This window comes from Rattus norvegicus, chromosome 9 (assembly GCF_021556685.1).
Source record: "Rattus norvegicus strain SHRSP/BbbUtx chromosome 9, alternate assembly SHRSP_T2T, whole genome shotgun sequence".
Taxonomy (NCBI): domain Eukaryota; kingdom Metazoa; phylum Chordata; class Mammalia; order Rodentia; family Muridae; genus Rattus; species Rattus norvegicus.
Genome location: NC_141542.1, coordinates 74,126,631 through 74,153,925, shown reverse-complemented (window position 1 = coordinate 74,153,925; position 27,295 = coordinate 74,126,631). Strand labels below are relative to the sequence as shown.

General features: G+C 39.7%; 2 protein-coding genes across 8 annotated transcripts; one reads left to right on the top strand and one right to left on the bottom strand.

Annotated features, from left to right (window-relative positions):
- Maip1 (matrix AAA peptidase interacting protein 1) lies at nucleotides 1-7,929 on the bottom strand. Its single transcript, NM_001004251.1, has 5 exons — nucleotides 7,149-7,929; nucleotides 4,308-4,379; nucleotides 3,809-3,935; nucleotides 2,310-2,457; nucleotides 1-251 (listed from the first exon to the last, which is right to left on the bottom strand). Exons 1-5 carry the CDS (start codon nucleotides 7,596-7,598, stop codon nucleotides 173-175), a joined length of 876 nt encoding a protein of 291 aa, NP_001004251.1. The 5' UTR covers nucleotides 7,599-7,929; the 3' UTR covers nucleotides 1-172.
- Nucleotides 7,642-25,716, top strand: Tyw5 (tRNA-yW synthesizing protein 5). Of its 7 annotated transcripts, none has more exons than NR_033170.1 (8): nucleotides 7,642-7,993; nucleotides 12,722-12,857; nucleotides 16,869-16,938; nucleotides 19,641-19,685; nucleotides 20,226-20,363; nucleotides 22,284-22,371; nucleotides 23,019-23,135; nucleotides 25,204-25,716. NR_033170.1 is itself a non-coding variant. In NM_001170473.1 (8 exons), the coding sequence occupies exons 1-8, from the start codon at nucleotides 7,916-7,918 to the stop codon at nucleotides 25,458-25,460; spliced, it is 948 nt and encodes a 315-aa protein (NP_001163944.1). In that variant the 5' UTR covers nucleotides 7,642-7,915; the 3' UTR covers nucleotides 25,461-25,716. The 7 variants fall into 7 exon arrangements, 6 of the variants coding, with proteins under 6 accessions (NP_001163944.1, XP_087421411.1, XP_087421408.1 ...); NM_001170473.1 differs by having other exon boundaries at nucleotides 12,722-12,876; XM_087565285.1 differs by having other exon boundaries at nucleotides 7,667-7,993; nucleotides 12,722-12,814.
- Nucleotides 25,717-27,295: the final 1,579 nt, after the last annotated feature.

The following is a 27,295-nucleotide window of genomic DNA, read 5'->3' as shown; positions in this document are numbered from 1 at the left end:
TCTGTGGAAAATGCTTTATTGTATTAGGTCAGTATGCTGAGTATTTCCAAATAATACAAAAGTAATCCACAGACTTAATTAAGTTAAAAGCAAATCATCCAGAAACTTGTCTTCCTTAGTTTTTCACAGCAATTATTAAGAGTTCACGCCTTGATTTTTTTTCCAAGAAAGATTATTCTAGTAACTTTGAGTGCTCAATCCGTGCAATAGTCCAGTCAGGCTTTACTCCTTGTGTAAATTCCCTCTGAAATCTAGGAAAAACATAAATACCGTGATTTCCATCAACTCAAATATTCTCAGACTACAACTGGCAAGTATGAATTAAAAGCAGTATTAACAAGAAGCTAATTCAATGATTAATGGTAAGTCAAAATTAAAATGTTTGCTCTTTTAATTTAATCAGAACAATACAACAAATGTTCAAGTACACTGTTACCTCTAGCACTTTTAATGATCTGATCTATTTCAACACCCAATAGCCCCAGAAAGAAATTTGGATCTTATTATTAAATACTTACTTAAAGTTCATGCCTAATATGAACAGAAATAACTGGACTCTGGCAATACAAACAGCACTTTAAAGATATAAACAAGCATTCAGGAAAGTCGGTTTAACAAATCAGTTACCAATTTAATGAAAAATAATGGGATTTGGTTCAGTTCTTATATATTAAATCACTCTTTAGAGGACAGGATTTTTAAAAAGATTTCATTTTTAAGTGTGTGTGTGTGTGTGTGTGTGTGTGTGTGTGTGTGTGTGTACATGTGCACTCATTATTCTCCTTGAAGCTAGATTACAGCTTGGGAGCTGAATTTGAATCTTCCCATCTTCCCAATCTCCAATCTCAGTAGTTTGAGCCACTCTGGTCATATCAGGAATATTAAGAGACAAACCTAGTACCAATGATATAGAGCTTAATTATAAACATATTTTAAAAGAGGCAACTAATATATTTAAATTGAGTAAGTATTTAGTATCTAGAGAAATTTTGGATTACAATCAAAACATAAAAGCAAAACAACAACAAAACATTTCTCAGGCCAGGCATGGTGGCATATTACTTTAATCCCAGCACTCGGGAGACAGAGACAGGTGGATCTTTGTTAGTTGTAGATCAGTCTGGTTTATATAGTAAGGTCTGAACTAGTCAGGAATAGAAGAAGACCCTGTCTCAAAACAAACTAACCAAAAAACCCAAGCACACAAACAAGAAACCTTTAGACAAGTGAAAACAATGAACTCAGGAACTTTGTAACTCAGTAAAACAGAAGAAGTTTTTCCCTTAGAACATGTTCAGCATTTGTTTTGTTACTTTAAAGCAAACTTGTATATGGCTGGCAAATAACAGTAGTTATTCTCTTAAAGAGTTGTCTCCACTGACTTGTTTTACTGCTGTTCACCTTTCCAAAATTCCCTCCCATTTTTAATCTCTTTAAGAGCAGGCAGTGTCCCTTCAATACTGCATCTGACTGGAGTGTTTAGAATATGGAAGGTTATAGATAAATGTCTTATGACAACGATGGCAGGTTGGAAATTTCAAAGATGTAGGCACCTTATGCTTCATCCCTCGTGCACATCTCTGCAATGTGACCTTTATTGCTACTTAGTGCTATTTATTGTTCTTCAAAATAGAGAGTAAGGTATATCTAGATGCCCTTTAAATTGTACAAATCCTGTGAGTTTTCTGACAGCAAACTACAGCAAAATAACATTGCTTTAGCTCTCTTTACACACTTATCAGTTTCCAAGTTCTTGGCATCCAGTATCAGGCAAATGGTGTCACAAGTTAAACTAAGGCTACGAGCCAAGCTGCAAAAGTTCTAGAGAAAGAGATGCCACATATGACAGATGAAGCCACCGTGGGAATGAATCTCTTGTCCCTGATGCCAGGTTAGGCAGAGGAAGCCACCGAGCTAAACTTCCACAACTCACAAAGCAGTGAGCCACAGGCAAAACCAACAGTTGTTTGAAGGGCTGACTGTGGGTGGTTTTTTCTTCCCCTTCTGAAACACAGTATCACTGTGTAGCCTGGCTGGGCTGGAACTCACTGTGTAGACCAGACTAACTTTGGAGTCACAGAGATCTACCTGTTTCTCCCTCCTGAGGGGGAGGGTGAAAAGTCCGTGTCATCGCTGCGCCCAGCAGAAGTACTACCTCATTTAAATTTTAACAATCCTGTTTCTTATTCAGTGTGTCTTTATGACTTTTCTCTTCATAAATAACTTGCCAAATTTCAATTCTGTTAGTCCTAAAGCTCTCTTTAGCTTCCCCTCTTTGACAAGGAAACGAGATACGCAGTCACACTTACTCATAACTCGCACTGAGCAGCTGTTTAGTCTCCACGCTCTGATCCCCCAGCTTCACCTGGAACACATTGGCTCCACTTAAAGACTCACTGGGGATGTTGGCACTAGTCAGATACCAAAAGCACATCAGGATGTTAACGAACTTCCTTCCTTAGAGAGAAAACACACACATTCGCAAAATCAGAATAATCTATCAGCCACACGTCCAAAACAAAATCAGAAATAGGCAGTAAGTTGCTGCAGACCAGTCTTTCTGCACACTCCAGTGTAACTTAAAATATATGAAGTCACGCTGCCTTCCTTACGGAAAACTCTCTTAGGGCTTCGTTGGGCTTCTACCCGCTTCGTAGCTCAGTAACCAATCTACTATAGTGTTGAACATATTCTTTACTACGTGTACCTCATGATTATCCTGAGCTTACACCATTTTCTAAAATTAAAACAACCTTAAGGCAAACACCTGGTGAACAAAGAAGCCACATCTACATTTTTGCCCTACATTAAAGGTAGGCCTTTGTCCTTCACTTACTCGGGTGCGCCTTAAGTCTCATAATGTCTGTGTAACTCAGTTAATAACCATGGTGCTAAGGTGGAATTTGAAATGTTAACGAAGAAGAAATTATCATCCAAGACACCTTCCCAAATACTTCAAATTAACTTGCATGTGAAATTATTGCAAGTCCTCTACTGTCACTGCCTTAAGGATATAAGCAGAGGCTATTTCTCCTGTGTGCCCGCCTTGTAATGTGCATACAAAAATCTATAGATGGTATGATTAATCAATGAACTTTCAGGTGTGCTATTGAAAAATTGATGCTCTGGAAAAGGAAAAGAACCATATAACCACCAAAGTTCCTTCCAACTTTACCATTACTACCTAACTCCACCCAGAGTTTTAGAATCTTTATTCTTATATGTCTTTATCTGCATTTCTGTTTCGGCTTTCTTTTATACTTCATTCCTTCCATGTAATGTGCAGCTAGAAATGTAAAAAGGTCATGTTTCCTACACTTTAGGAAATCTGAAACATTAATATTTTTATTTAAGACATGGGAGGAGCCTATCCTGAACAACCCATTTTCATCAACATATGTAAGGATTTTTTTTCTTTTTCTTTTTTCGAGATAGGGTCTCTATGTAATCCTAGTCAGTCTTGAACCCAGAGATCCTCCTGCTTCTGCTGGGATTAAAGGCCTAAGAACCACACCTGCCCCTGGATTTCCCTGCTGCACAGTAACCAGTAACCAGGTAGAGATCTAGCCAGAATCTACTACTAGGCATCAACTTTTCCAGTTAGGTCTGTAATCAGCAAATAAAATATGGTAATTTTCTATATTCATATTTTTATTTATTATGTATACTAGGTTGGTTTTGCAAACTAGCCAAGTGATTCAGGCTTTGAAAGGCTACAGACATTTGAAGTCCTCTGTCCTGTGGTACTCACAGCTTTGGTTTATTTGAATAATTATTGGTCATGTAAAGTTGCCTTGGCCACCGTTACCTTTCTCATCATAGTAAATAGAGATGTCGCCTGTTGATGTGTAGACAATATCATCTATGTCTGCAGCAAGTGCATTCTTATGGTTATCAGACAATGAAGCAACCTTTTCTTTTAATACCTGCAGCACCTGAGTTGGGAAAAGAAGCAGTTTACTTGCTCAGTTTTTAAAGTATTTTAAAAAGTGATGTTTATTATGGAATTTTTCAAGACTTATGTTTAAAATATTTCATCTACTCATTCTCGGAAACAAAACTGAAAGGCATCTAGTTATTCAACTAGGTAATTCCTAACAGTGCACATAAAAACAACTGGAAAGCACAACATTTGCCTATCTGTGGCATTAAGTGGCAGGAGTCATTCCAACTTTTATGACCCAAAGTACCATTAAGGACAGACACTCTTTGCTGGTACATGTACTGTTTGAAAGCAGAAGTGAAACCATGCATGTATCATTCTATTGCAAGAATCATAGACTTTTTAAATTAAAAGAACACTTTACCTCTTTGGCTACAAGTTCTTCCAATAGATCAAATTTACACTGTGACAGCAACTTGGATACATAAGCAAAAGCCTTGAAAAAACAGGAGGGTAAAGATGACAGTTATTTCAAAACATCACATAAAATAGCATACAGCATCCATAGTTAAATGGCTAGTATAGCAAGAACTGCTTTACAGTAAACGTGATAGCTACAACTATTACAACAATGTCGGACATGACTGCCTTTAAGTTGACTGACTGCTCAGATGGCTTGGCTGCATATACAGCTGCAAATGAGCTGACTACAAATTATGAATCCACTTCTAGGTCTTGGGAAATGACTAGATACCTCAATAAAAAATTACCTTATATTTTATTTTAAAATGATGATATAGACAACTATGATGTACCTTTTAATCATTTACAGACAGCAATTAGAAAGTAAGATGTTCTAGAGTCTAGATTGTACTTGAAGTCTGGAGATCTGGATTATAGACAGAACCTTTCTAAGATATATATTAAGTTTAGAAGTGGGAGAAAAAAGAAAGAGTTTATAATCTAAGACAGTGAACCTCAGACCTGAGATCTGAGGTCTTATTTTAAGGAGAGGGAAGAGAAACCACAATTCTCCAATTTGGCAATGAGAAAAAAAGCTTGTATTTCCGGAGCTTTAAGCTGGCTGAGAGAAGACAAGTTGGCCAACAAGGTCAAGAATATAAGCTATAAAAAACATATAGAGAACCATCTACTCTAATCTTGGAGGACCACAGAGGGCTCCCTAAAGTAGCTGAAACCTGAATACTGGCTGAAGAAAAGAGAGCACGTGAGACAGAGAACTCTGCAAATTATTACTAGTTGAACCACCTCTCTGCCATGTTCATGTTGAAGCCCCTAAACTCTAAGACCTTGGGATGTGATACCATTTGGAGACAATACCTTTAAAGAAGTGATTTTTAAAAAATGAGGTGGTTAGTGTATCACTGTGTACAGATGCCAGACACAAACAATGTAGTGGCCTCAGGAGAAAGCAAAGCATCTCATATGTAGCTATCAGAACGCTTTTGTTTAAGCTGTTCAGTCTGAGCCCCCTCTACTATAGCCCTAGCAAACTACTACAATCCAATGCAGGTGACTTCTGAGAACACGCACATATCCAAACGGATTCAAGATCTCCCTGAACACTACAGAGACACTCAGGGTCAGGGATCTTGTATGTTCGGTAAGTTCTCACATACGGCATGAGTGATAATCTGGATGATAGGAACTATGACCATTATACAGAAACCTCATCTCTAGTTTGTGTGGTCAAGATTGTATCTGAGCAAATTGCCCTAAAATGTCATAATGAATCATAATGAGGTTACCCTAGTAAGATTCTCTCAAATTAGAGTTAGTTATGAGGTACCTTGTGGGTGCTAGAAATCGAACTTAGGATCTCTGAAAGATGTTCTGTAGCCATTGAGTCATCTTTCTAGCACCAAGACCACCTTCGGACAGTGTAGTTACTAGCACACCAAGTTTAACCTTTGTAGAACTTGGGTTCATCATGTCTTAACAAGGACTGGATAAGAGGCCCTTTCAACTTGATGTTACATGATGATTTCCATTCCTGAACTAGTGTAGTTATGGTGGGGAAGTAGACTCACGCATGGACACGGCAGAGTAAGTAGTAGGGTCACACCAATTTACTTCTCGGTGTCCAACCTTTCATCATGAGACTGAGGTAGGCGGTATCACTCAAGCTTGCTCACTTTTATTTTTGTGCAAGCATATATATTAGCCAAGAATTGATGCAAGGAAACAGGAGTTAGTACTGACCCTGATTACACGAAGTTGAAAACTCATTTACAACTACATGAGCTGGGTATAAATGGCTAGGAACTGGGGAAGTTCTGAATAAGTCAGGAGTAAAATTATAAATACCAGCATATAGTCAATACTGTTAAATTATTACGCTTGATGGTCTATGGCAGTATGAACTGGGAAATAAACTATGGCTTCTACCTTTGTATTAATCAACAGTTCTGAAATGCTAGGGATTGACAAACTAGGAAAACTGAAGGGAAAATGAAAATAGCCTTCTATCCTAAAAAGGAACACATGTACACCTAAACTCTGTAAATGATCTCCGGATTCAAAGTGCCCATTGTCAGGTAACATCGCTTGCCCTTCAGAAAGGTCACGATGGGCAAAGTCAGAGCTAGGAATCACCAGTGTGCTAGACTTAGCAGACCAGCAGCCTCAGCAAACTCTTTTCCTTGACAGAATATATAGGTGGAGGATGAGGAAGGCAATACAGCCCTGTCAAACAGCTGGTAAGAAGTTCTGCCTTTGTACCTGAAATGATATTACTTTGGCAATGTTATCTTTTCCTCACCATAATTTCATCCATTCAATTTATTTAACAAATACTTATGAAGTGCCTACTATGTGTGTCAGGCACTATCTTCTCTAATTTTCTAATTCTGAAAAGAATCATACCCAGAAAAAGGATTAACTAGTTTTAAAGTGGGAGGAACAAACAGGCTTTGAACTTAGGCCTTCACCCTAGTTTCTTAAATGAACCCCTCCTCCTTGACCATGCGAACACACGTAGAAGCTTATTAAATTCAAGAAGTGACTGAGGGGTTGGGGGTTTAGCTCAGTGGTAGAGCGCTTGCCTAGCAAACGCAAGGCCCTGGGTTCGGTCCCCAGCTCCGAAAAAAAAAAAAAAAAAAGAAGTGACTGAAAGATTCAATGTCTAAGTCACTACCACCGTTGGATAACATGGATCGCAATGAAGAAACTTAATGGCTAAACACTTGAGCACGTAAGCTTTGAGTGCACGAGGCAGAGAGGTCAGTTAGGGAGGCGAACAAACCTGCTTTGCCCCTTCAGAGAACTCAGCGATACTGAACTCTTTGTCGAAATAGGCCCAGATAAGGAAGGCATAAATTCGAGTCCGGACCCAGTTGATGGGATTGGAAAATCCCAGAATGATCATTCTGGTTCTCTGGCGTTGCTGGGGCTGCTCCTCGGTGCTGTAACTGCGAATGGGACTAGCGGGTAAAGAAGCGAGGGCTGGAGAATGTTCTGCCCGGCCGAGAAGGGGCCTTCGGGGGCCCCAGGAACGCATCGTCGGGCTTGCCCAGGCCCAAGTACAGCGAGGGATCGGAGCCGCGCTTGAGCCCAGGCGACGGCGGCACAGACAGCAAAATTCATTGAGCGTCAGCTTCACCTCGGTGGTACGGAGAGTCCTGAGTCTGGTGGCCCGGCCGGGCAGCGACCAAGAAAGCAGGGGAAGAGGTAGGAGACGGGCGGCCAGCGCCATGTTTGTGACCTTTCACCTGTGCATGCCTGTGCAGTACCGAAAGCAGGCCGGAGGGAAACCTGTTCGCCGTTGTTGGAGAAGTGGAGCCAAGGCCGCCTAGCTGCTGCCACCTCTGGTGAGTCCTCCCATCTCCACTGTGTTCGCACTCAATCCAGGCCGAGGCCCTTGGGCTCCCCGCCGCTCGCTTCGAACCAGCCGCCCTCTGGGGTCAGTCACCTTCGCGGACCTTTTCTTCCGAGGTGGTGTTTACGGGGAGAAATCACGCGTGGACGAACTCGTCCAAATTCCGAGACCTGGGAAAACTAGCCTGAGCCACCATGGCCGAACAGCGTCTTCCGGTACCCCGGCTTCGGGGCGTCTCGCGGGAGCAGTTCATGGAGCATCTTTACCCGCAGGTGAGGAGGCCCACCGCAGGAAAACGGGGAGACACCCCGAAACCTTCTGGCCGCCCATCTGCCCTCTTGCAACCCAGAGACGTTCGCGGGGAAAGGACCGAGGCTTGCTGCCAGGGAAGAGAGCGGAAGGGACCTGTAGACCGGCTCGGGAATTAAAAACCCTGGAGAAAACGGTCCCATATTTTTGGGGAGCAGGATGACTTGAGAAAGCTGGGCGGCATGAAGCATTTTACCAAAGCTTACTGAGAGGTCGGACTTGGCGGGAGTCTTATTGAGACTCATGCGGCTTTTCGCGGGCTTCTTTTCTATGAAGTTTCCTTAAGTTGAGTTCAGGATCCCTCGCCCTTCTCTTGGTCCTAACTGCCCCTAACTATTTCGAGATACCAGATTTTTGAAGCTCAGTATTTCAGTCTAAAGGATTACAACAAGGAAACCAATGAGAATCTTCCCGTACGTTTTTCTCTGGTACAGGCCATTCTGTGATTTAAACCTGGATCATAATTAAGGCTTCACAAGCCCTTTAGTTTTTTTTTTTTTTTTTAAAGAAAAAAAGTATCAGAAAGTAGTTAGATTTTAAAAAAGAAAAAAAGTTTGCTCCCAGGACTTTTCAAGAAAGTCCAAGCTTCAGAATAACAAACCTCTCAGCATGTTAGCGGTAGTAGGGTGGGATCTGTAGAAACAGCTACACTATGCTGCCGGAGGAGTCGAGGTGTTCCTTTGAGAAGATAGGATGTCTGACGACACTAGAAGAATTTCTTATCGAGTCAGTATAAAGCGGAGTTTAACTTTATTAAGAACTTTTAAGTTCATGCTTTAATAGAAATTTTGGGCTAATACTGTAGTTTGATCCAGTAAAGCCATGGTTCACTAATGTTGCACAAGGAGGTTAAGATCTGTCTTTTTACAGGGTGTTGGTGGCACGTGCTTTTAATCCCACTATTCAGGAGGCAGAGGCAGGCAGATCAGAGTTCCAGGCCAACCTGGTCTATAGAACAAGTCCCAGGACAACCAGGGCTACACGGAGAAATCTTGTCTCAAAAAAACAACGAACAAAAACAAAAAACCCCCAAATATAAAAAGACAAGTCTTTTACTGCTAGGGGAGCTTTAATCTTGCTCATCAGAATCCTAGAAAATAACTGGTCTAAAGGAAAGGGGATAAGTCGTACCCCGTCACATATGCTTTGGCCTTAGACATGATTATTATTATTATTTCTTCTTCTTCTTCTTCTTCTTCTTCTTCTTCTTCTTCTTCTTCTTCTTCTTCTTCTTCTTCTTCTTCTTCTTCTTCCTCCTCCTCCTCCTCCTCCTCCTCCTCCTCCTCCTCCTCCTCCTCCTCCTCCTCCTCCTCCTCCTCCTCCTCCTCCTCCTCCTCCTCCTCCTCACATATGCTTTGGCCTTAGACATTATTATTTCTTCTTCTTCTTCTTCTTCTTCTTCTTCTTCTTCTTCTTCTTCTTCTTCTTCTTCTTCTTCTTCTTCTTCTTCTTCCTCCTCCTCCTCCTCCTCCTCCTCCTCCTCTTCCTCCTCCTCCTCCTCCTCCTCTGCCTCCTCCTCCTCTGCCTCCTCCTCCTCCGCCACCTCCTCCTCCTCTTCCTCCTCCTCCTCTTCTTCTTCCTCCTCCTCTTCCTCCTCCTCCTCTTCTTCTTCCTCCTCCTCTTCCTCCTCCTCCTCCTCCTCTTCTTCTTCCTCCTCCTCTTCCTCCTCCTCCTCCTCTTCTTCCTCCTCTACCTCCTCCTCTTCCTCCTCCTCCTCTTCTTCCTCTTCTTCCTCCTCTTCTTCTTCCTCCTCCTCTTCCTCCTCCTCTTCCTCCTCCTCCTCATTATTATTATTATTATTATTATTATTATTATTATTATTATTATTGACAGGGTTTCTCTGTGTAGCCCTACTTGTCCTGTTACTTAGATCTGTGTAGATCAGGCTGGTCTCAAACTCACAGAGACCCACCTTCCTCTGCCTCCTGAGTTCTGGGATTAAAGGCATGTGCAGTTACATCCTGACTAGTTGTGCTGAATGAATTTTTACCTCTCAACTGGAGAGGGATGTCAGACTTCAGGGTGAGGACCTTTCCTTCCGATGGCCTTAATTTTCCCTGTCTTTCTGTCTTACCTCAGTTGCAGTGAGTCTGTTGGAAATAAAACAAAACAAATGAATAGAAAAACACAGTAGTTTTTCATCATTCGTCATATCATTCACTCCTGTACTGAGATAGTAGTTTTTAATCATTTATGTTGCCTGAGGTCAGGAAGCTTTGATTCGCTCTTGGTGAGGGTGTATTGAAATAGCAGCCAACTGGTTTATACTAAGTGATTTGACTCTTGGTACAACTTACAAACTACATGTTTACTTTATAACTGAGTGATTTTTAATTCATGGACAGTTTCATACATGAAAGTAATGAATTTTACTCATTTTTCACTCCCATCACTCACTCTCATCCCCGCCCTCTCCCATGGCAGCCCTTGTCAATGAATCTCTCCTACTTCCGTGTGTGTGTGTGTGTGTGTGTGTGTGTGTGTGTGTGTGTCTCCCACTGGGTTTATAGAAATTTCATATTTAAGATTTACTTTGCAGATATTTCTTTAAATATATGACAATATCTACAGGAATCTATTATTGTAATTAGATAAATTATTGCTCATTCCTTGATATATAAGCTATAAAAAAGAATAACATGTGGGAACTGATAGCAATAAATCTCAAAGTATATGTTTTAAACTTGTAAAAAGAAAACATAGGGGTTTTTGTTTTTTAAGAAGAAAAAAGCAAACTTGTGTTTGGGGTACTTCGAATAAAAAAAGTACAGGAATTGTACTTAGGAAGTTAACTGACTGTCCCTAAAGGGTGAGTAAGTATGAGAATGTGGTAAGATGGCTGGCCCTGAGGGAATATTTTACAGTCTAGAGTAATACAGGAAAAGCAAAGAGGGACTTAGGAAGAGGCAGTTGGATTTCTGTGATTCTTGTGGCCATCTTGGTCTACATAATGAGTTCTAGGCTAGGCAGGGCTACATAGTGAGACTGTCTCAAACAGAATTCAACAGAAGTGAGAAATGATTTAAAAACAACCTGAAAGTAAAAAAATAAACAACAAGCAAGCCTGTCTGGAGTTGTGGAGTGGAAAAGTAACCTACGTTTCTTTTAAAATAATACTCTAATTGTGTGTCTTCAGTCTAATGGTGAAAAGGACTGAAAACAATTCTAGTTATAAGACTTGTGTTTCTAGCTTGGTGGTCTAGTGTTTTCTGGAAATTCTAGAATTTTGCAGATGATTAAATATTGATGGTGAGAAATAAGTTTTTTTTACTGTTGAACAAAAAATTTGAAAAGATACAATAAAGGCTAGATTTAACCTTGGCATATGTATTATTCATAATGCATTCCATTTATGTATATGTACATACAGTACATATATGGTTAGAGATAAGTATGTAATTGCATATCTAGAATTTGAATATGCCAGTACATGTCTTTTGGTTTTAGTATTGAGAAGGCAGAAGTTATGACATAGCACTAAAATAGCTCCTGGAGGGTAGATGAATATAATAAAAATACATTATAGTCATACATTAAAATGTCAGAAGGAACATTCCCAGGGAAAAGAAACCAGAGTTTTCTTAAATGATGGTTTGCAAGGCTGGGCAGGGAAATAAGAAAGATAACTGGATCATCTTATTTTGCTATAAAGTAAGGAAGTATTTAGTTTGAAAAGTCACACATACAAAAAAAAACCAGCCTTCTGCTCAAATCTGCAATAATTTGAGCATTAAAATGATATCAGTAAAGCTGGAGGCTGAGAGATTTGAGTAGATGTTGGGGCAGAGTATCATGTGCCAGCCAATGTGTCCTGCGAGTTCTACACCCATTCCTTCTGTAGAACATTCCTTACTCAAATTGCATAACCCAAAATCTAATCATGAAGAAACTAGATAAACGCAAATCCAAGGGCATTCAACAAAATAATTGGCCTGTGTGCTCAAATATATTAAGGTCATAGAAGACAAAGAAGGCTGACGTGCCATTCCACATGGAAAGAGCTGTGCTCACTGATCTGATGTGCATCTCAGCCTGGATTCTGGGTCAAGGGAAAGAACTCTACAGAAATTATTGGGATAATTAGTGAAATTCAGATGCACCTGGTATGTTACATAATAATATGTCAGTGTGAAATACAACTTTGATTGTTGCTCTGTAAGAGAATAGCTTTGTTTTCAGAAGATATACTTAAGTCTTGGAGCTGAGAGGACATGATGTTAACAATTTGACTTTGAAAAGGTCCAGAAAAATTAGGTTTAATAACATGTCTATCTTTATACACTGAGTTTGTGAGTAGTGATAACGCAAATGGAGTGCTATTGGAAAGTTGGGGAGTCAAGTAGAGAGGTCTTGGGAAATACTTAGGTTCTTGCATTTCTTAGAAAGTTAAAATGATATTACAATTAAAAATTACAAAAATACGGTAAATTTTAATTATTTTTTTTGCCATAAATAATGTGAAAGTACTTTAGTGTTTGAATTTATCTGTTGATGAGGCTGTTTTGTTTTCCTGTTCGTCAGTTTGTTCTAGGTGTCTATGTAGGTTATCTACATAGCTTGGTAATAGCACAAACTATAGATGCTATACGTTGGACATCTTAGGCTGAGACGAAAGCCAGACCCTTGATGCCAAGGCAGCACTTGTGGAGTGCTGGTTTTCACAGTTGCTGTGATTTTCACGTTCATTACAGAGAAAGCCTCTTGTGTTGGAAGGACTCGACTTAGGATCTTGCACAAGCAAATGGACAGTGGATTACCTGAGTCAAGTCGGAGGGACGAAAGAGGTGAAGATTCACGTCGCTGCAGTCGCGCAGATGGACTTCATTAGTAAGAACTTTGTCTATAGGTATTTTCTTCTGTGGTTACTCTGCGGATACAACTCACTTTTCAAATCTTTAAAAACACTTTTACATCATCATATAAAGACCGTGCTGCATTTCATCTCTAGTTTATGTAATCGTGGAATAACTTATTTCTTTTTAATGAGTGGCTTAAAAGACAAGAATTCTGAGTTTACATAATTGTACAGAGACATTTTCCACAGGTTTATTTTTTAAATATAGGGTGCACCCTTGTGTTCTGTGGAGTCATGGGACAGAGAACCTCCATTCTTGAGGTCAGGTCGCCTGTAAAGTTGAGTGCTGTGTTGCCCCATCTTTACTGACCCGTTTCTGCTGCCATTACCGAGCACAGGACGTGTTCTCAAAGCCTGTCACTGCTTTCTACCTCTCAGAAAGCAGAGGGCAGCGTAGATTTGGTGTACACTTTTATGGTTTAGTAGCATTTAAAACCCATGCTGAGTCTTCTCCTGATGAAATGACCTCACATGCTGATAACATCTTTCATGCTTGTTTGATACCCTGTCATCTATGACGGGTACATCGGTTGCTGAACTTGTAAATTTCATGTGCTATTTATTCCCATGCAATTCATTAAAAATGTTAGGTTAAAAAACAGTGTTCACATTCTGAGCATGTGCAGTTCCCAGTAAATTAAATCTATTGAGAAGAGCCTGTTATTTCAGAGGGTTTCAGTTTAGAGATGAGCTAACTAGTTTGCCCTGGGGCCATCGCCTCTCATCAGTACTTTCCAAGCCTGTGCGGCAGTTGCCACAGCACTTCTGTTTCTCAGTACTAGTCACCAGTGTAGCTCTGGGATACTTCACAGGCCACAGATTGAATTTAACTGCCATAAGTTTTTCCAAGGGTAAGAGCTTGGTACTTTTAATTTAATCAAAAAGGTGGAAAAAAGTACTGGAGCAATGAGTGTTCCTCAGCCTGTGGTTAATATTACTTATTTTCCTAGTCTAATGCTGGAACAGTGGGTACTGGAACTTTGTCCTGAATGGGTTTGATGTTTTCTTATGTCTTAAACTTTTTAAAACTTGCTTTCTGAACACATACATAATGTAATAGTTTCTATTCCAGCTTCTTCAAAGCCTTTCACTAGAGCTACTAGAAACATGGACAGTTATTTTTGTGCAAGGAAAAAAGTAGATGTGTTGGGTTTTTTCCATTTAAAATATAAGGTGGTAAATACAGACATTGCCTGTGATGATTTTATAGATGAGAAAAATGAAGGTTTAAAAAAAGTAACTTGGGGCTCAGGGGATAAAGTGCATGTTACAGCTTTGATGACCTAAGTTTGTTATGTTATGGACACATGGTAGTAAGAACCACCTCCTCCAAGCCAAGTTGTCCTGTCTCACACACATACAGACACACACACACACAGACACACACACACACACACACACAGACACAGGCACGCGGGCACACACGCATGTACGAGTGCGTCATGGTGTGAACGTACCTGTCCACATCCTCCTCCTTACACACAAATAAATATATGTAACACTTTTTTTTAATTAAAATTAAATGATTTGTCTAAGACCATATAGTTTAAAATGATAAAACCCAGGGTGTATTCAAATTTGCCTGTCACAGAAACCATGGAAACCCTCTTTTGATAATCTCACTGTTCTGCATCTTGCTGGTCCTAAGAAAAGACACTAATAGAAGATCCTCTTGCTTAGAGCATTATGGGGTACACAGAGCCTAAGACTGGGGAACTTCCCAACAGTTGTAGGGACAAGGTTGTGGACAAACTAAGGTTCTGCTTCTCTGGATGCAGGGTCATTTGTCAGCCTAGCTTTTGTGGAAAAGCTGTTACAAGCATTCCTTTCTTCTCCCTAGTAAGGGGGTGCTTACTACAGGTAGTAATTACACAGGTAGCTATGGGCCACATTAACCTCCCCAGATCTTAAAGGAGGCTTTGGCAAGGATGGTAAGTGTGTGTATAGTGAGGCTTTCCGTAGGAAGCATTGAATAAGAGAATGCCAAGTAAGATTGCTTTGTAGTAGGAGACAGGAAATATCAGAGCCCTTTCTGGAGTGCTCACTCTACACCACTCCCAGTAATAGCTTCAATTTAGATTGATATTCACACTTGCAAGACCGTACTCCACAGTATGACAGAAAAGTCTCTTAGCTTTTCAGAAGAATGAGAGGCTGGAAGCCTCTCATTAGCAGAATGTTATCAGTGAATTCTGTAGATCCAAGTTATTTTTAGCCAAGCAGACATAACTTCGTCCTAATAGAACAAGACTATGGAGGTAGCGCTGAAACATGCCCCAGCTTAGATACGTGTTCCCTAAAACCAGTGGCTTGGAATAGATCACAATAGCTTATAAATTTCTTTAAGTGGCATTTTGATACACTGTATACAGGAAAACCACATTCTTGTAAACAGCATTATCTGGTGTCATAGCTGACATCAAACCTTCATCTTTTTCTAGAATGTTTCTAGGAAAACAATACTAGGAAAAGTAAGTTAGCCCAAGTCATCATCTCATAGATGATATAGTTTATAGCTGTTTATAGTAATGGGTTTCATTAGTGTGAATAGACACCATGACCAAGGTAACTCTTATAAGGACAACATGTAATTGGGGCTGCCTTACACATTCAGCTCATTATCATCAAGGCAGGAAGCATGGTAGCATCCAGGCAGGCATGGCGCTGGAGGAGCTGAGAGTTCTACATCTTGGTCGGAAGGCAAACGAGAAAACTGGCTCCCATGTAGCTAGGAGGAGGGTCTCTAAGCCCACCCCCACAGTGACGTTCCTCCAACAAGGCCACACATCCTAATAGTGCCACTCCCTGGGCCAAGCATATGCAAGCCACTACAACAGCTCTTCCACCTCATATCCCTATACACATACTTGGTAATGAGACCAACAGAGTTTCAGTGGGGTATTGGAGGACAAACTTTTGAGGACTTCTTTGTCTTGCTATTGATATAGTACTATCTTCATGACTGGGACATGGTTTTGAAATTTTTAAAAAATTAATTAATTAATTAATTAATTGGTAATAGGGTTAGAAGCCAGAATCTGGTGATAGCTAAGAAGCCCTCTACTGCTAAACTACATCTAGGAAGACTTTTTAGTTCTGGAAAGTGCTAGGACAACTGAAGCAAAGATAACTCTTAACTTGAAGAGTATGGTATACTGGAAACAAACATCATTCCTTAACTGTCTAGCCATTTTCTCTAGAAGCTATGATGGCAGGTAGAGCAGGAGGGTGGGAGCAGCATCCCTGCCTTCTGTGCTGGGGTGGAGCCCAGAGGCAGGAGTGAGCAGTGGGAATGTCTTCCCTAGTATCTCGTGGGTGAGACTAGTAGCTTGTCCCATTTTCAAGACTTTTTTTGCCCACGACACTTCCAGACAAGGGCCAGGCAGAGCTCCAGAGTCTGGATTTTAATTTTAAACTTGGATGTTGCGGGGATGGGTTGCTTGTGTGTATGGGATGTTGCGGGGATGGGTTGCTTGCATGTATGTGCCCTGCAGTAAGTGCACTGCCTGTGTGTCTGGTGCCCAAGGAGTCCAGAAAAGGGCACCAGGTCCTCTGAAATGGGAGTTACGGACGGTTGTGAGCCGTGCGTGTGGGAGTTGGGGACTAAGTGCACGTCATTCTCAAGAGCAGCAAGTGCTCTTAAACACTGACCCCTCTCTCCAGCTCTAGTGCGTGTGATTCCAGAGTAACCTGACACTGTGGAAGCATCGCGCTCAGTAACTTGAACAGAGGATACAAGACCTTAAAGGTCCATTTGTGCCATATATTTAAAATCTTTAAGTCTAAAAATTCAGGTAACAGGCCAAATTTATATACTGCTAAATGAGTTTTGACTATTCAGAATTCCGTCCACGTGGATTATACTAAAAACTGCATTTTTCAAAGCATGAGACACTCAACTCTACCAAGCCTTTGTACAAAGTGAATGAATTACTAGTGGGTATCTACTTTGACATCTAAGGGTTCTGTTATGTGTATTTCAGAACTTTACCTTTTAACAAGCTGGTCCAGAGAGCGGCCGAAGAAACACATAAAGAGTTCTTCATTTCACAGGTATCTTTTTTAATTTTAGAAATCATCAAAGCCATATAGAAAATGGGTTTTATAAGTGTGTGCATGAGTGTGGGGGTCAGAGGTTGGTATCAATCACTCTCTACCTTATTTTTTATGAGGAAAGGCCTTTTGGAACTTGGAAGTCTAGCTAAAATCAGTACGCTCCAGGGTATCGCCTGCCTTTGTCCTCAGTACCGAAATTATAAGTACACACTGCCACATAGAGCTGTTTTTACATTGGTGCTGGGTATTGAACACAGCCTCGTGTTTACACAGCAAGCACCTTATCCATTGAGCTGTCCCTCAATGGACTTCTTTGTAAAGGACCAGTAGGTTGTTTTCTACAAAATGATGTCCCAGAGCTCTAATCCCTAATAGCCATTCTTTGGGGTTTTTTGTTTGTTTGTTTGTTTGTTTGTTTGTTTGTTTGTTGTTTGAGACAGGGTTCCCCTGACTATCCTAGAACTCACTCTGGAGAGCAGGCTGGCCTCGAACTCAGATCTGCCTGCCTCTGCCTCCCAGTGTGATAGCCATTCTTCAACTTTGGCTGGCTATTCTTCAAGCTGTAGCTCTGCTATTTATTAACTCTCAAACCTTGGCCAAATTATTTTTTTCTTAAATATACTTATCTTTACATGAAGATTAAAAACTACTTATTTCATAAGGTTTTTGTAAGGACTAAGCAAATAAAATAATCTATACTTAGCAGTGTGCCTGACACAGAAACTACCCATCATTAATCCTACTTTCTCTGAAAAAATTAAAATGTTAATAGAAAACTTCCATTCCATATCTTACATTAAAATTTCCACAGCTTATTGTTACCAGCCGTTTCTTTTATCTGTGTAACATTTGTTTAAGATTAAAGCAGGATTTTACATTATAGTGTAGTTCTGAGTAATTATGCATTTAAATATCTTAATTGGGGCCTTAATTAAAGCATGCACATAAGCGCAGTTTTAACTTACGTGAGAGCTGGAGCGATCCCTTAGTTGGTAAGCACGAGGATGTAAGTGTGATCCCCATACCTGGGCATCCTAGTACGTACTTAGAGTGATTTCAGTGCCGGGGACTAATCCTCTGGAGAGACAGGAGGATCCTGGAGCTCACTGACCCACCAGAATAGCCAAATTGGTGAGCTGTCTCAGCAAACAAGGTAGACAGCCATCTTGAGAAGAAACACAGAGGGTGGACTTCCAGCCTGACCATGATTAGAGTGTCTCTTAAAACCAGCCTTGATTAGTTCCTCAGTACTGACTTTTAAGGATTCATTTGCCCTTCAAAAGTTAATGAATGGCATAGATTTAAATAGCCATGAAATGTGTCTTAAAAGAATCAGAGACAAACTAAAAGGTTAAGTTTAAAAATTAAGGAGTGTACATAAATAGAATAACATGGATTCTCACTTAAGTCATAAGTAAAGTGACACTGGAATGGTCTTAGAACATCAGGGAGTAATGCCTGTGGGACGAAGGAAGAGGAAGCTAGAGAGGACTTGGGTGGGGTGTGTGCTCTGGTGTGTGGTGGAGAACCATCAAACACAACTGTATACAGCTGGCAGTTTACCAATTCCCTGTGACACCCTGAACAAAGACTATCCACCCGAAGAGTCCGCGTAGGTGGCAGCTTTTAGACCTCTTACCATCTTCTTTGATTATTGCTTGGGTCTATGCTATGTGAACGATGTAACCTTGGGTCAGATGCTGAGGTGAACATGAAGACATTGACGGCTGGCAGCCCCAAGCTAAATGCATTCTTTTCAAATAAGCAAGAGCTCTTTCTTGATGAACTGAGCAATATGTCTGCTAAATGACAATTCAAATTTCGAACAACATACTTTGAAGCTTATTTAAAGAATTATTTCATTGTGGCACTAAAAATATTAAAACAGCTAAATTGTTAACTTATGATTGTAGATTTATAAAGTTCAATGAGATATACCTTGAGGTTTATGCAGTACAGTTTGCATTGGCTTCTGGAATGCAGAATTCTTCCATTGGATTGTGCCTGTACTTGAACTGCTTGATCTCAGTCCTCTGTTCTTCTAAGAAATGTACACAGACAGCAGGGGTGGTTTTGTTGTTCGTGGTGCTGAGAATCCAGGGTGCCGCAGATGCTGGGAACATAGGCTCTAGCCCTACAGTGACTGTTTTATAATTGGTTCTCTTATTTAGCTACTCAGGTAGTCAGAAGTATAAATGATAACTTTTGAAACTACTTACATAATTTTGCTTTTATATAATGGTGCATTTCTGAGTCATGCATGAGCTGACTGTTCAGAAGGTCTTGGTGTGAGAATGCAGGTTACTGGGGATAGACACAGTCTGGCACAATGCAGTCTCCTGGTTTTTAATGTGCTAAAGGATAAGGTTTTTATTTACCTCATTTATATTGTATCAAGTTTATTGGTGCACTCATTATTATCAAATGTTAAAACCATGTAAGTTGAAGTATCTGTTAACCAGGAGCTTCAGGAGTGCTTATGTTGCCGTAAGGATTTTTTTATTTGTTGTTTTGTGGATCTAATTTTGAGCAACATATAAAGACATTTCTTTATGTGGCCACCAGGGAGCATCAACAGAAAGGGTAAGGTAATTGAACTTTTAGTATAATTTAATTAAATCATATGTTAAGATTTACTCCCTTATTTCTTTTTATTTTTTTTAACGAATGCTGATAGTATTTTCTTTGCTGTGTTTAAGGATGAGAGATACTACTTACGGTCACTTGGAGAAGACCCGAGGAAGGTAAGAGTTGTGGATTTGAAGCAGTCACTTAAAATGTCGGTGAGCATATCACATTATCATTTACATGTAACCCGTTTCATTGTCATCTGTTTCTTTTGATAATCTGTGCCCCTGAATGAGAAATCTTTAAACACTGATATTTAGTTACTCAGAACTGTAGAATCTTGGAGTCACCTCATTTTCACACAGAAAGACTCCCTACTGCTAAGCATTGACAGATTAGGTAGTTCAGTTAATGACATAAATGAAAGTGCTGAACATTTATTAGGTGAGCCTTTATGTGTATTCAGAGGCCAATTATTAAGAAAAAAATAGATGAGTCTTGCTGAAAGTAGAAGAACTCCTCCACTGGGAAGGTTGGGTGTTCCTGCTGGGCTTTTGCCATCATCGGGCTTTAAAGCACGGAATGAAGACTGCCTCTTTGTCCTTATTACTCGACGTGCAGGTGGCTTACATTGATCTTATGCCTGTGTTGTGTTTATTATGAAATTCTTTGCAGATACTAATCAAGTACTTTTGTATGTCTGTCTGTCAATTCAGGATATTGCAGACATCAGGCAGCAGTTTCCGTCATTAGGAGAAGATATTACCTTTCCAATGTTCTTCAGAGAGGAACAGTTCTTTTCCAGTGTTTTTCGAATTAGCTCACCTGGATTGCAGCTCTGGACTCACTATGATGTACGTTACATAAGGAATGTGAAGGCTCAGAAGTCTGTCGCTCTTATGGGTCTAATGTTCATAGTTTGAGCTTTATTGGCTAGTTTGTAGGTCTGTACAGTGTCATTGGCTGAGAAGAAGAGGGGCAGTAGTAATGTGGAGTCGGCTGAGGGCAAAGCCTAGTTTCTTACATGCTCTCAGTGGTGTGGTTCTTACGTCATTGCAAACATAATAAATCGTAGATAAAATGGAGTTACGGTTTTGGCCTGTGAAAGGGGTCACTGGGGCTAGTAGGGGGATGTAGAAAAGCAAAGCAATGTGATACAAAGTGTCTTAATGAAACAGGTGACTGGCTGCCCCAGGCATATATTTAGGAGAAGGTAGAGCTTATGGGGAGGGATTTGCAAGGATAAGAGTTTGAGGTATCTGGAGGTCTTAGGATATATCTTTTGAGAATATCAGATGTTGGCTGATTTGTATATGAGCAGGATGTGCAGTCTTTGATTCTGTGTTCTTATGGTTTTATTTGCTGAAATATACATGTAAATGTAATAAGCAAGTTTTAGACGGTGGTATGTGCAGTTTGGTGTTGGCAGCCGGAGAAACAAGATGCTAATGCAGTAAGCAGTCCTTTTCCGAGCCTTTGGTATTTTGAAATGGTACTCTTTGCTTTGAACCCCTGGCGACTTGACTTTAGACCCTTTTTTCTCTGCCTCCCAACTGGCAGGAATCTAGGAGTGTGACAACATGCCAAACTGTGATGCCATGCATATGAATCTTCTAGTACATTCTAAAATTTCCAGGGGATTGCAGCATAGCTATCATTAGATGAGAGACATGAATCTTAGCATATTTTCAAAGTTGTATTGGAATGATTGGTGACAAGATGATGTGCTTCATATATTTTTAGCCATATAGATAGATTATACTTTATAAGGTCGGAGGATCTCCTTTGACAATGAATTACAGTAAATATAGTGCTTTTCTTAAAAAGAATTCAGAGTAACAGAGGTTATGATTACAGAGTGATGGTTTGCTGGTGTCAGTACTTACGATCCACGAATGATCACTCACTCATTCCTTCCTTCAGTGAATGCCTTAATTCTTCAACTGAGTCATGTACCTCTGCCTTTTAACATTTGCACAATTTACACCAAGAGAGGGAAAGTTAACAGTTATTCCTTGAAAAGCCTACTATGGAAATTTGCCTGATTGTGTAGTCCTTTGCAAATAGTCTTATAACCACAGTTTCCATGACCATGCTGTAGGTGATGCATATGCCGTGTTTAACAGTAGTGGTGTTAGTGCTTTCCTTTAGACCCAAGACCTTCCTCAACAACTTAGTAAGATAAACATCAACCAAAAGCAGCCTCAGGTATACTTACACTGTATTTCCACTTCTGGTTTTCCTGATTTGCTGGTCCTTCACATGTTTCTTAACATGGGAAGAGATGTCTTCAATAAAGACACTTGTTTTGTTTTTGTTTTTTTTTTTATTAACTTGAGTATTTCTTATATACATTTCGAGTGTTATTCCCTTTCCCAGTTTCCGGGCAAACATCTCCCTCCCCCCTCCCCTTCCTTATGGGTGTTCCCCTCCCCATCTTCCCCCCATTGCCGCCCTCCCCCCATTGCCGCCCTAGTTCATGTGGAATAAAAATGTTTTGTTGTTTGGTTTGAATTATGACTGTAAGAGGTTTGTGTAAGTCAGATCTCATGAAGGAATAGAGTTTAAGTACCGTGTAGTGACTCAGGTCTGTGATCCCAGGGGCTCACAAGCTGAGGACTGAGTATCAGAAGGTCAGTGTGGGCAATATAGTGAGATCCTGTGAAAATCCCCCCCCCCAAAATAAAGAAAAAATAGGGTTTGAAGTTAACTATTTAGAATGTCATTGAATTGATTTTTGGATACTGCTTACACAGCTCCTTATTGATCTTTAGGTAATGGATAACTTTTTAATACAAGTGACAGGAAAGAAGCGAATTACACTGTTCAGTCCTCGGGATGCACAATATTTATATTTATCAGGTATGATTTAGTTTATGTTTCTAGAGTTTATTCAGTTATTTTTAAATAATATAGCAAGACCATGTTGTAGGATACGTCTTCTGGAATGTACTGTATTTCCGTTGGTGTGTGCAGTGATTGATAGGCAGTGTGAAGGAGTTTTCAAGGCCAGGTGTAGTGGCGCACTCCCGAAATCCCAGCACCGAGGAGGCTGAGGCTAGCGGATCTGAGTAGCCCGGGCTACAGAGTGAGTTTCAGGACCTCCCTGGCTACACAGAGAAACCATGTGTCAAAACAAAACAAAACAAAGCAGGATCAGAAGTTCAAGGCCAGTCCTTGATCAGCTGCATACAGTTTAAGGTCAGCTTGGGATGTTCAAGAAGCTATCTCAACAACAACAAAGCCACACACACACACACACACACACACACACACACGCACATGCACACACTTTTCAGATTATCTTATAGCATTGCATAGATAATGCATGTCAGTTGTCATATTTAAAGAATGGTCATTGAAAATTATCTTAGGTTCCAGAAGAATAATTAATTCTTACAGTGTGAATACAGTAATTGAAAAGAACTAAGTTTCAAGTTTATATTTGCGATTGCTTTCTAAAATGTGGACTTGGTTCAACCTATGTGATCTCTCTTGGTGACTTTCAGGTTCTAAATCAGAAGTGCTGAATATCGACAGCCCAGACCTGGATAAATACCCACTCTTTCCTAAGGCAAGGAGGTATGAATGTTCCCTTGAAGCTGGTGATGTCCTGTTCATTCCTGGTAAGGTTTCTAAACCACACTAATGTGTTTGTGTGTGTGTGTGTGTGTGTGTGTGTGTGTCTAGATATGCAGGTACATTGCATCACAGCTGCCTATAGTCTTCAGAGCAGTAAACTTCTGCAAGTTTATACGTCCTTAGCAATAGGCTGTACCATTAGTGTAGGGGTGAAGTAGGCCATTCCGTCTGTCATTCACACAACTGCATGCTTTCTCATAATAGATTCCTCTTGTAAAGCAATCCATAACTTGCTAGATAATTGTGAGTTACTTTACTAAAAACATGAATATCATATCTGAGAAAAGATTGGGTTTTTTTTGTTTTGTTTTGTTTTTTTATTTATTTTATGTATGAGTACACCATAGCTGTCATCAGACACACCAGAAGAGGGCATCAGATCCCATTTCAGGTGGTTGTGAGCCACCATGTGGTTGCTGGGATTTGAACTCAGGACCTCTGGAAGAGCAGTCAGTACTCTTAACCTCTGAGCCATCTCTCCAGCCCCTGAGAAAAGATTATCTGGTTGTTTTTTAAAAATTATTTTATTTCCAAAGTATATAGACCATTTATAAAAGATATATCAACATCTGAAATTTTTTTCTGTATAGTTTCTGTGTTCAATAAATACACATTAGATGCTCATAAAATTTCCATGTTGTTAGTAACTATGATGATATGGTTAATATTTATAATTAATACTTAAGTGAATAACTGAAGATTATAAAGACCAAAAGTAATGGGATTTATTGCCCAATTTTACTTATGTAATTCTATTTGCTGTAATCAATACATTTGTTGTCCTAAACTGTTGATACCTTTCTTCAGTGGTAGAATTAACTTTTGAAACATCCATAAACAGTAAAAATCAGGTGACATACTCGGTTAGATTGTGAATTCCTTGAGCATAAGGAGCCATGTTCTTGCTAAGTTTTATATTCTCCAAAGAGCAGCACTCCATACAGCTGACTCACGACCGTGGTGCATTGACCTACTACTGTACTCTTTACAGCAACAACGCCGTTATCTAAGTCTATTGCCGTTCTGTACAGTAAAGTTCTGGTTTTCCTTTCTTTAGAACATGACTAGAGCTATGTAGTTTTCTCTTACTCTGTATTTAGTTTTTGTAGGTTAAATATTTGCATGAATTTTAATATAAAACCGAGATTCCCATCTTTAGATTTAATTATCAGAATGTTAGCTTGTTCTATTAACATGTGAAAGAAGATTCTGAAAGACCTTATAATTAAAACCAAAACTGTTGTAAGACTACTTTTATTAGTAAAAGTATTGTTTCTCCATGAGCACTCTTAGAATGTATGTCTCTACGATTTAAACCCTCCTTTCACCAAACTAACCATTTCTTGGCATGGTTAGCATTCCATCTGTTACATTGAGGTGTTCTTTAATATTCTTCTAGCACGTCCATTTTGAAAATGTTAGTTGAAAACAGTAAACTTTCTAGTGAAAATGAAAAACCAGCTCAATAATGTGATCCAGTTTCTTTATCACCACTACTAGCAAAGGAGCTGCTGTAGTTTTTCATAATCATGGTACAGGACCTGAAATGGGTCTAAGTACCTTAAAAAATGTAAAAACCAAAGCAGCGGTGCATGCTGCCCAAGTGAGGAAGCAGATTGCCACTGGAACAGCAACTGTTGAGACCAAGTACTATATCGAGTCACAAAGGACCAGGCATAGTTTTTAAATAATTAAAATGTCCTGTGTACAAAATGTTCCATGTTCTGATGTGGTTGTATAAATCACGAAATGCAAACATGGAACACAAAAGACTGCCCTGAATCTGTGAATCTCAAAGCAAATACAACTTTCTTATGTCTTTGAGTTAGATGGGAAAATGACAATTCCTCAGGCGTTTTGGGAACAAGGCCTGTGCTCCTGACACTGAGCGAGCTGGCAGATGATAAGTGAGTGACTAGAAAGCAGGGAGTATGCAAGCGACGGGAGCTTGCTACAGACTGGCTTTATGCAACTTGTGATATTTCACTGACATTTGTTTTTTTTTAAACTGTAGGTTTTATTTTTAACTTTTTTTTTTTAAACTTTCTGCAGCTTTATGGTTCCATAATGTAGTTTCTGAAGAGTTTGGAGTGGGGGTGAATGTCTTCCTGAAGCACCTTCCATCGGAATGCTATGACACAACAGACACCTATGGCAACAAAGATCCTGTGGCAGCATCCAGAGCCATGCAGATCTTGGACAGAGCTTTGAAAACACTGGCTGAGTTACCAGAGGAATACAGGGACTTCTATGCGCGCCAAATGGTCTTACGTATTCAAGACAAAGCCTACAGCAAGAACTCTGAGTGAAAAATAAACTAAATGTAGCAAAATTTAAAAATAAAAAGCAGCTCAAGTATTTGAAAACTATAACAAAATATAAAATTTAAAGATACTTTTTAAAATAGGAAAGAGAAGGCTGAGATTTATAGTATAAAAGGAATGTACATCTGATTTCTACGTGGTATATTGAAAATGCTTAGCAGGACTATTCTTTAGCTCTAAGATATAAATAAATAAAATTCAGAGTTAATAAAACTAATCTATTGAGTCACACTACATAAAAGTCCTCTGATGGAGTGGCCTTCTTGTTTTTTCCAGTGATTTAGTAATACCACCAAAACCTTGTTCACCCCACCCCCACCCTACTGTCTTTCCACCACAGGATTGGCATCATCCTAGATCTAGCTGCCCTCGTGGTCATGGGATGATTGCCAGTAGCAGCTGGGGCCTTGTGTGTCTTCATTTGTATGCGGTGGAGGAGACTGGCTGGGATCCACGGGCACTGTCTTACATGAAGCAGCTTTCCAGAATTCCCTTAGCCTTAATGCTTTGAATGTCTTCCCCTGCCCATCAATGAGTCAGTCTGTTGTTATCACAGGCTATAAAATTACACATAGGAGTGGGTTGCTCTTCCTTGAGGTGCAGGAAGTGTATTGAGAGGGCAGAATGGTTAAGTTTAGATATTTAAGAAAACAGGGTGCTTTGAATTATCAGGACCAAGAATAAGTAAATTAGATACTGTGATAGATCATGAGTTCTGGGACTTACCCAATGGAAATCTCATTTGATGCTAGCCTTTTTTGAAGTATTCCCTTCAAATACTTCTATGGTATTTCTAGTTTTTCCGATATTTCTTTTAAAGATGAGAAATCCCGCTAATGTAATGTTTGAAGAGAGTAAGCAGTGTGTGCATGTGCGTGTGTCCCTTACCTCATTCACTCAGTGCCATTGAAGAACTGACCTTATGAACATGTGTCCATCAAAGGTAATCTAAGGCCGTCAATTTAATACATTTTAATTACAGAGGCAGTATTTACTCTTGAAGGTAGTAGTAAATCATGCCCTGTTTAGAGTTGAACTAATTTCAGGCATTCAACGGAAATGGTAATAGACAAGAAAGGAAAAGTATATTAAAAAGTTGACTTATCCTAGGCAAATGGAAGATGAAACAAATGATTGAGATAAACATAGATTAAATTACCAGATTATTTTAAATCTTTACTTCTCAGCCTGAATACAGCACTTATTTAATGATTTTTCTCTCAGGAAAGAGTTGGAAGTCCTTAGTTCATGCAGTATTTAGTTAGCTTTGAGTAAATCCACCAGAGTCACATAGAGGGCTGGGAACAGTGACAGAGCACTTACCTAGCATGGCTAACGGTTCAGACACCATACCAAAAGCCAGGATCATGTAGAAAAGTGACAATCTGAACCAAATCTTGAAAATATAATTGATACAACACTACAAAAGCCACTTAAGAACAAACACATATGGGTGGTGCTAGTTAGTTACTCTGTATTTCTTCTCAAACTTGTTAACTAGGCTTGTAGTGGACTGTAGCACTGCAGCGAATTCTTTGACAAGTTTTAAGACAATCCTCCTGGTCACATTTCTTTAAATCTTAGTTTAAGGCCAAATGAATATACATTAATGTAAGTCACTGGACTTGAAATTTTTTATTGAATGAATTTTAGGAATGATCTAACCATCCTGGGTTGCACAGATGGTTCTGGTTAAGCAAGAACAGAATTTGGTTCTGCTACAGAAACCGAGATTACAGTGGCAGTGACCATATTAGTCATTATACCCCATTTTTTCAGCTGATTCAGGGCTTAACAAATAATTTTCTCCCAGCAAAACA

Excerpts from the sequence above, each read along its gene's own strand:
- Maip1 (NM_001004251.1), bottom strand. The coding sequence starts at position 7,598 with ATGGCGCTGGCCGCCCGTCTCCTACCTCTTCCCCTGCTTTCTTGGTCG. Across the intron at positions 3,936-4,307 it reads AAGAACTTGTAGCCAAAGAG|GTGCTGCAGGTATTAAAAGA; the intron begins GTAAAGTGTTCT and ends TTCCCAACTCAG. Across the intron at positions 252-2,309 it reads CTGCTCAGTGCGAGTTATGA|ATTTCAGAGGGAATTTACAC; the intron begins GTAAGTGTGACT and ends TGTTTTTCCTAG.
- Tyw5 (NM_001170473.1), top strand. The coding sequence starts at position 7,916 with ATGGCCGAACAGCGTCTTCCGGTACCCCGGCTTCGGGGCGTCTCGCGG. Across the intron at positions 12,877-16,868 it reads AGTAAGAACTTTGTCTATAG|AACTTTACCTTTTAACAAGC; the intron begins GTATTTTCTTCT and ends TGTGTATTTCAG. Across the intron at positions 20,364-22,283 it reads AGCTCTGGACTCACTATGAT|GTAATGGATAACTTTTTAAT; the intron begins GTACGTTACATA and ends ATTGATCTTTAG.